This window comes from Molossus molossus, unplaced genomic scaffold (assembly GCF_014108415.1).
Source record: "Molossus molossus isolate mMolMol1 unplaced genomic scaffold, mMolMol1.p scaffold_m16_p_4, whole genome shotgun sequence".
NCBI lineage: Eukaryota > Metazoa > Chordata > Mammalia > Chiroptera > Molossidae > Molossus > Molossus molossus.
Genome location: NW_023425377.1, coordinates 80,654,404 through 80,663,677, shown reverse-complemented (window position 1 = coordinate 80,663,677; position 9,274 = coordinate 80,654,404). Strand labels below are relative to the sequence as shown.

The window sequence follows — 9,274 nt, the reverse complement described above, 5'->3', positions numbered from 1 at the left end:
AGACATTCCTGATGAGAGCTGAATTGTCAGCATTGTTCCCTTCAAAGTAAGGTACCCTTTTGCCTGGCCGCTAACACCCCCACCCCCACTCCGGGTCTGGCTGCTTTTCAAAATTTGTTCTTTATATTTGTTATTTGGTGATGGTGTGTTTTTCTTGGTATATATCCTGCTGGACATTGCTGAGCTTCTTAGATCTTTGGGTTAATATTGTTCATCAATTTTGGAAATTTTTCTGCTTTTATCTCTTCCCCTTTTTTGGCCCATTTTCCCTCTTCTATTCCTAGTTACTTCAGTTACCTGTATGTAGGACTATCTTACATGATCCCACAGGTCTCTGATTTTCTGTTTTTCTCTCTCTCTCTCTTTTTAAAATTATTTTTATTATTTTGTTTATTATTTTGACTGTCTTTGGATATACAGGGAGTCCCTAAGTTAACAGTGGTTCGACTTAGGTTTTTCAACTTTACAATGGTGCAAAAGTGATACTCATTTCAGTACTTTGAATATTGATCTTTTCCCAGGCCAGAGATCCATGGTATGGTTCTTTCCTGTGATGCTGGGCAGGTCAGCAAGTGCAGATTAATGTACGTGTTCTGAACATGTTTATGGTGGTCCAGGCTAAGCTGTGATGTTTGGTAGCTTAGGTGTATTGGATACACTTTTGACTTACAATATTTTCAACTTATGATGGGTTTATTGGGAGGCTAGCCTCATCACAGTAAGTCAAGGAGCATCTGTACCATTCCTCTTTTGTGTGTTTTGTCTGCTCTTAATTTGTCCAGTAAATTTTATTCAGATGTTTTTAGTTCTAGTTTTCACTTCTCCCTTTGTGGTTTCTATTTCTTGGTTAAAATCCATCTCTTCGCCCTGGCCGGTTTGGCTCAGCGGTTAGAGCATCCGCCTGCGGTCCGGAGAGACCCGGGTTCGGTTCCCACTAAGGGCATGTACCTCAGTTGCAGTTTGTCCCCAGCCCTGGTTGGTCGTGCGGGTGGCAGCCACTCGATGTGTCCCTTTCACATCGATGTTTCTCTCTCTCTTTCTTCCTCTCTCTCCCTCTCACTCTGTCTGTACAAAAAATGGAAAAATGTCCTTGGATAAGGATAAAAATATATATATATATATATAAAATCCATCTCTTCACACCCCCCCCACCTTATTTCCTCTAACAGATTTATAGCAGTAACTTTATTGTCCTTACCATCTAATTTCAATAGCCAGGTCTTCTGTATGTCCATTTCTGTTGGTGATTTCCCTCTCTTGTTTATGGGTAACCTTTCTTTCTTCATTGTCTCATAATTTTTACTAACATTCCAAATGTTGTGTATAAAAGAATGACAAGCCAGTCATTTTGCCCCCAGAAAGAGTGCACTCCATCCTTGACCAAGCAGTTTGAGTGAGGGGCTGGGTCTCTAATCAGGAGTCGACCGGGTTTCCACTTGAGTTAGCTTCATTCACCTCTAGTTCAGATGTCTTGAAGTTTATGTCTTGACCTGTCTTGTTTTTCTTTTTTTTTTTTTGACTGAAAAAATAACTTTATTTTGTTGGGGCAGTGGGCAGGTATCTAAGTCTTAGAACTTCTGGAATTGTCTTGGTGCCTGCAGCCTTGGTGACCTTGACCACTTTGAAGCGTACAGTCTCGCTCAGAGGCCAGCACTCGCCCACCGTGACAATGTCGCCGATCTGGATATCTCTGAAGCAGGGGGACAGGTGCACTGACATGGTCTTGTGGTGCTTCTCGAAGCGGTTGTACTTTCAGATGTAGAGGTAGTCTCGGCGGATGACAGTGGTCCTCTGCATCTTCCTCTTGGTCACCACGCCAGACAAGATGCGCCCTCGGATGGAGACGTTACCAGTAAAGGGGCATTTTTTTTTTTTTAAATCCTCACCCGAGGACATTTTTCCATTTTTTTTTGTTCAGGTAGAGTAGGAGGGAGAGAGAGGACCAGAGAGAGAGAGAGACATCGATGTGAAAGGAACACATCAAGTGGCTGCCACCCGCACGACTGACCAGAGCCGGGGACAAACTGCAACCGAGGTACATGCCCTTAGCAGGAACCGAACCCAGGTCTCTCAGGACCGCAGGCCGACGCTCTAACCGCTGAGCCAAACTGGCCAGGGCAAGGGGCATTTCTTGTCAATGTAGGTGCCCTCGATGGCCTCTTTGGGCATCTTGAAACCCAGACCGATATTCTTGTAGTAGTGCGGTAGCTTCTCTTTGCCAGTTTCTCCAAGCAGGACCCTCTTCTTATTTTGAAAGATAGTGGGCTGCTTTTGGTAGGCACGCTCAGTCTGAATGTCTGCCATCTTCGCGGCCGCTGGGAAAAAAGAACGCCGGGGCGGCGTCCAGGTATCCTTCTCCTGACTTGTTTTTCTTACCAGCCCCACATTGTGGCAGGACTGTGGTTTTGATGCATGGAAAGGCTGCAGGAGATGTCCCTCCGCCTTTCACTCTCATTACCACCTCACCATCCAAGCGCCAAATAGAGTCCCATGGTAGAAAATCTGTGAGGCTTTTCTAACTCCTCCAGGTTCCGGTCCATTCCGCCGGCCCACACCAGTGTCAGCTGCTCTCCCAGCTTGCCCTGCTCCCAGCAAGCCCAGCTCAGTGCTGCTGAGGGGATGCTTGCCAGCCTCTGCTCACCTGGGAGGGGCTCCTTTCTTCCTGATACTCAATCTCTCTGGATTTCTTAGCATCCACATCTTTGATATATTTACAATTATATATGATTTTTTAAGTTTAGGGTCTCTGAAGTGATGACCTAATACCTGTATTGTGAAATGATCACCACAGTCAAGGTAATTTACACATCCATCACCTCACAGGTACCCCCCCCCCCCCAGGTAGCTTTTGTGTGTGTGGTGAGAGCACAAGATCTACCCACTTAGCAACTGTTAGGACACAACACAGTATTATTAACTTTGGTCACCATGCTGTACATTAGATCCCTATTACTTACTCTTTTGGTCTTTTAATCATCCCAGGGTATTTTTTCCATTGATTTTTTTTTTAGAGAGTGGAAGAGGGTTGGGGGTGGAGAGAGAGAAACAATATGAGAAAGACACATCGATTGGCTGCCTCCCGCACACGCCCTGACCGGGGCTGGGATGGAACCTGCAACCCTTTAGTGTGAGGGACGATGCTCCAACCACAGCAACACTGGCCAGGGCCCCGTGACTTACTCTTGTAACTGGAAAATGTGCCCTTTGACCTACATCTCCCTGTTCCCCTTATCCCCAGTGACCACCATTCTGTTCTCTGGTTTTATGAGTTCAACTTTAGTTTTAGATTCTACCTATAAGTGAGGTCATGAAGAATTTGTATTTCTGTGTCTGGCTTATCTCACTTAGCATAATGTCCTTCAAGTTCATCCCAGTTGTTGCAAATGGCAGGATTTCCTTCTTTTTAAAGACTGAATCAGAGATTTTCCTAAACTCAAACAAGGAGCATCTGGTCTCAGCAAGCCCCATACCTCTCGTTAAGTGGCCCCAGGCCTGGTACTAGAAGCAGCCAGCCTTGGTTCACAACTTGGCTTTTCCTGGGCACCTCCAAGCCCAGCACAAGAAGCAGCCGTCTGCAGATCACTTTGTAGCTTATGCCGGGTGACTCCAGGTAAAATACAGTCAGAGGCTGACCTTGCCCCAGAGCCAGCATACCTAGTGAACAGCTTCAGACCACATTGAAACACCACTACCCAACTACCTCCACAAGTGGCACACTCAGTGAGTGGACTCAGTGGGTACCAGAGCCCTGCTGAAATAAGTCTTGCTCTGTATTGGGCCCCTACACCACTGATCCTCCAAGGGAGTCAGAGGCCAGTGGTCAGTGGGTACAGCCAGTCCTTGCAACTGATCAGCCTAAGTAAATCCCTCCCATTGATGAGCCAACAGCAATCAAGAAGACTCAGTTACAACAGAAGGATGTACGGTCCACACTAGGGGTATACCTCGAGGCCCCAGCTGGGGTGACCTAGGAGGCCATGCCACTGGACCCTACAGGACACCTATAACAATAGGCCACCCTGTGAAGCCTGGGAGACATAGCAACTCTACCTAATACATAGGAACAAACACAGGGAAGCAGCCAAAATGAGGAGACGAAGAAACACGTCCCAATTGAAAGAACAGAACAAAATGGAGATAAGCAATCTAACAGATGCAGTATTCAAAACACTGGTTATGCCCTGGCCAGTTTGGCTCAGCGGTTAGAGCGTCAGCCTGCGGTCCGGAGAGACCCGGGTTCGGTTCCCGCTAAGGGCACATACTTCGGTTGCAGTTTGTCCCCGGCCCTGGTTGGTCGTGCGGTGGCAGCCACTCGATGTGTTCCTTCACATTGATGTTTCTCTCTCTCTCTCCCTTCCTCTCTCTCCCTCCCACTCTATCTGTACAAAAAATGGAGAAATATCCTCGAGTGAGGATAAAAAAAAACACTGGTTATAAAGATACTGAAAGAACTTAGTGAGACCTTCAAGGAACTTGAGAATTCCAAGGAACTTAGAACATCAACAAAATAAAAAAGGACCAGTCAGAAATGAAGGATACATTAACTGAAATAAATAATAATTTACAGGGAATCCATAGTAGAGTAGATAAAGCCAAGAAGCAAACCATCGAGTTGGAATATAAAGAAGCAAAAAACACCCAATCAGAACAGAAAAAAGAATCAAAAAAAAAAAAAAAAAAGAGGATAGTGTAAGGAGCCTCTGGAATAACTTCAAGTGTACCAACATTCGCATCATGGGGGTCCCAGAAGGAGAAGAGAGAGGGCAAGAAATTGAAAGCCTATTTGAAAAAATAATGACAGAAAACTTCCCTAACTTGGTGAAGGAAACAGACATACAAGTCCAGGGAGCACAGAGAGTCCCAAACAAGATGAACCCAAAAAGGTCCACACCAAGACACATCATCATCAAGGTGCTTAAGGTTAAAGACAAAGAGAATCTTAAAAGCAGCAAGAGAAAAGCAGTTACCTACAAGGGAGTTCCCATAAGACTGTCAGCTGATTTCTCAAATGAAACTGCAGGCCAAAAAGGAGTGGCAAGGGATATTCAAAGTGATGAAAAGCAACAATCTACAACCAAGATTACTCTATCCTGAAAAGCTATCATTTAGAATTGATGGGCATATCAAGAGTTTCCCAGACTAGAAAAAGCTAAAGGAGTTCATCACCACCAAACCAGTATTATATGAAATGTTGAAGGGTCTTTTTTTTTTTTTTTTTTTTTTTTTATCCTCACCCGAGGACATTTTTCCATTTTTTGTACAGATAGAGTGGGAGGGAGAGAGAGGAAGAGAGACAGAGGGAAACATCGATGTGAAAGGGACACATCGAGTGGCTGCCACCCGCACGACCAACCAGGGCCGGGGACAAACTGCAATCGAGGTACATGCCCTTAGCGGGAACCGAACCCGGGTCTCTCCAGACCGCAGGTGGACGCTCTAACCGCTGAGCCAAACCGGCCAGGGCTGAAGGGTCTTTTTGAAGAACAAAAATATGAATGATAAAATGGCAATAAATACATATCTATCAACAATTGAATCTACAAACAAAATGAGCAGGCAGAACAGAAACAGACTCATAGATACAGAGAATTTTTGTTGCTTGCCAAATGGGCAGGGGCTAGGGGGATGGGTGAAAAAGATGAAGGAGCCCTGGCTGGTTTGGTTCAGCAGTTAGAGCGTCAGCCCGTAGACCAGAGAATCCTGGGTTTGGTTCCCACTAAGGGCATGTACCTCAGTTGCAGTTTGTCCCCGGCCCCAGTTGGGGTCGTGTGGGTGGCAACCACTCAATGTGTCTCTCTCACATCAGTGTTTCTCTTTCTCTTCCTCCCTCTCTGTCTGAAGATAAATGCAAAAATGTCCTCCGGTGAGGATTAAAAAAAAGGATGAAGGAATTAAGAAGTACAAATTGGTTGTTAGACTGATGAACCTCAAAGGGAAGCAAGGGGCATGGCGGGAAGATATAAACCAGAAAATTTCTATGCATATATGCATAACCAATGGACACAAACAATAGTATGGGGAAGGCAGGAGGGGGGCGGGATTGGGGAGGAAGGGGGTCAATGGATAAAGGGGGGAACATCTGTAATATATTCAATAATAAAAGTAAAGGCTGAATCATATTCTATCACTATGTATGTATGTAAAACATATACTGCATTTTCTTTATTCCTCCTTCTATGACATTTAGGTTGTCTCTATATTCTGGTTATTCTTAATGTTCCAGTGAACATGGGGGTGCAGATATTTAGAGAGAGGAAAGGAGAGAGAAACATCAATGTGAGAAACATCGATTGGCTGCCTGCTTCACACTCTTACTGGGGATCAGGCCCACAACCCGGGCATGTGCCCTTGACTGGAATAAAACTGGCAACCTCCTGGTTCACAGGGCAACACCCAACCAACTCAGCCACGCCAGCTAAAGCTCTGTTTCACATTTTTTGAGGACCTTCCAGTTTTCCACAGTGGTTGTACCTCTGTATGATTTCTATACTGAATGTGTCCTTTTTCTAGTATTTATTATTATTTTTTTAATCCTCACCTGAGAATGTTTCTTTTTTTCTTTATTCATTTTTAGAGAGAGAGGAAGGGAGAGGGTGAGAGAGATAGAAACATTGATGAGAACATGGATTGGCTGCCTCCTGCATGTCCCCTACTGGGGATTGGGCTCACAACCTGGGCATGTGCCCTGACTGGGAATCGAACCGGTGACCTCTTGGTGCATGGGTTGATGCTCAACCACTGAGCCACACTGGCTGGGCAATGTTTCTTTTTTTAATTTGAGAGAGAGAGGAAGCAGGGAAAGAGAGAAAGAGAAACATAGATGTGAAAGAGAAACGATTGGTTGCCTCCCATATGCACCCCAACTAGGGATTGAACCTGCAATTTATGTATATTCCCTGACTGAGAATCAAACCTATAACCTTTTGGTGTACAGGACGATGATCCAACCAACTGAGCCATTCAGCCAGGGCTCTAGTGTTTATCTTTATTATTATTTTTTAAAATACCCAAGGATATTTTTCCATTTATCTTCAGATAGAGTTGGGGGTGGGGAGGCATTGATCCCTGACCAGGGCCAGGGACCGAGCTGCAGCCGATGTGCGTGCCTCTGACCGGAATTGAACCTACGACTCTGGTCTGCAGGCCAATACTCTAACCGTTTCCAATCTATTCATGGACTATACAGTTTCCCCTCATTTCTGCTTTAGCAAGATCCTCAAATTAAGTGTTTCTTGATTTCTAAATATTAGGGGATTTTTGTTGTTCTGTTCCTATGATTAATTTCCAGTTTGGTTTCACTGTAGTCAGAAAACATAAGATAAATAAATGGCTCATGTTTAGAATTGCATTATGATAACAGAACATGACTTTTTTGGCCCATGTTTCCTGTGCACTTGAAAGCCATGTGTGTTCTGCCATTGTTGGGTGTAGTGTTCTCTGTGTCGATTAGGTCATATCTGTCATTCATGTTCAGTTCTTGAAGACCCTTCCTGATTTCTTTTGTCTGCTTGTTCTGTTACTTAGAAATGTTCATCTCCAACTATCATTATGGATTTGCCTAGTGCTCATTTTTGTTCTGTCAGCTCTTAATTTAAGTATTTTGGACCTATGCTGTGGTACATAAATATTTATGACTGTTATATCTTCCTGTCGAATTGACTTTTTTTTTAAAACCACAACATTTAGTGTACAACTAATCACTGAAATCCTTAAGATGAACTGGATGCTGCAACAGCCGCCCTGTTGGCTTTAGGTGTTGTTCCCTCACGGAATCCATGCCTGAACCCGCGGTATACCATTTTTAGGTGCCTCATGCAACCAGTTCCAGTGGTGTTTCTTGGTTTAGCTTTGGTGCTCCAGTTATACTTCCTCTTCCGCTTGGCGGGGTAGCTGCACTTGCCGCAGGTGGACTCCTGAAGGTGGTAGGCCTTCGAGCCACAGCGGCGGCACAGCGTGTGCGTCTTGTTGCGGCGCTTGCCGAACGATGACGTCCCCTTCGTCATCTCGCTTCTGCCGCCGAGACCAAGGAGGCCAGAAAAGAAAACACTTCCACTATATTGCTCTGAGAAGCTTCTGCTCAGGGGAGTACTTCTGTCGAATTGACTTTTTTTTTTTTCATCCTCACCTGAGGACATTTTTCCATTTTCTGTTCAGATGGAGTGGGAGGGAGAGAGAGGAAGAGAGAGAGAGAGAAACATCGACGTGAAGGGACACATCGAGTGGCTGCCACCCGCACGACCAACCAGGGCCGGGGACAAACTGCAACCGAGGTACGTGCCCTTAGCGGGAACTGAACCCAGGTCTCTCTGTACCTCAGGCCGAGGCTCTAACCGCTGAGCCAAACTGGCCAGGCCTCGAATTGACTTTTATTGTTGTGATACATCCTTAACTTTTACTAACACTTACTGCCTTAAAGTCACCCCGACTTTCCTTTGGTTAGTATTTGTATAGTGTACTTTTTTTTCATCTTTTATCTTCAGTCTTTCTGTATCTTTATAACTAAAGTGAGACTTGTCATTAGCAAATATTTTGGTTTTGATTTTGTATCATCTGAGAATCTTTATCTTTTAATTGAAGTAAGTTTACTTAATGTGATTACTGATAGAGTTGAGTTTTTTAATTCAATTTTTAAATTCCATCTGTCTTTTGTCTTTAATTTTTGAAGAGCATAGAATTCTAGTTTGGTAGTACATTGGTCCCCCCTTTTTTTTTTTTTAATCCTCATCCGAGGACATTTTTCCATTTTTTGTACAGACAGAGTGGGAGGGAGAGAGAGGAAGAGAGAGAGAGGGAAACATCGATGTGAAAGGGACACATCGAGTGGCTGCCACCTGCACGACCGACCAGGGCCGGGGACAAACTGCAACCGAGGTACATGCCCTTAGCGGGAACCGAACCCGGGTCTCTCCGGACCGCAGGCGGACACTCTAACCGCTGAGCCAAACCGGCCAGGGCATTGGTCCCCCTTTTTTCTGAGGTTTCAGTTACCTACATCATGGTCCAAAAATATTAAATGGAAAATTCCAGAAATAATTTATCAATTTTATTTATTTATCTTTTTAATTCTCACCTGAGAACATTTTCGCATTTATCTTGAGATAGAGCTGGAAGGAGAGAAGGTGGAAGAGAGAGAGAGAGAAACAGCAATGTGAGAGAGACACATCTAGTGGTTGCCACCTACACAACCCCTACGCAGACTGGGGACAAACTGGAACCAAGGTACATGCCCTTAATGGGAACCGAACCCAGGTCTGTCTGGTCCACGGGCCGACAC

General features: G+C 44.8%; 1 protein-coding gene and 1 pseudogene across 1 annotated transcript; both read right to left on the bottom strand.

The window, feature by feature from the left end:
- Positions 1–1,568: 1,568 nt before the first annotated feature.
- On the bottom strand, positions 1,569–2,339 carry LOC118616006 (annotated as a pseudogene).
- A 5,321-nt stretch (positions 2,340–7,660) lies between these two features.
- On the bottom strand, positions 7,661–8,052 carry LOC118615892 (60S ribosomal protein L37-like). The gene has a single exon (XM_036241167.1). It carries the CDS (start codon positions 8,001–8,003, stop codon positions 7,710–7,712), a length of 294 nt encoding a protein of 97 aa, XP_036097060.1. The 5' UTR covers positions 8,004–8,052; the 3' UTR covers positions 7,661–7,709.
- Positions 8,053–9,274: the final 1,222 nt, after the last annotated feature.

What these genes read in the sequence shown, in the direction of transcription:
- LOC118615892 (XM_036241167.1), bottom strand. Translation starts at nt 8,003, where the DNA reads ATGACGAAGGGGACGTCATCGTTCGGCAAGCGCCGCAACAAGACGCAC.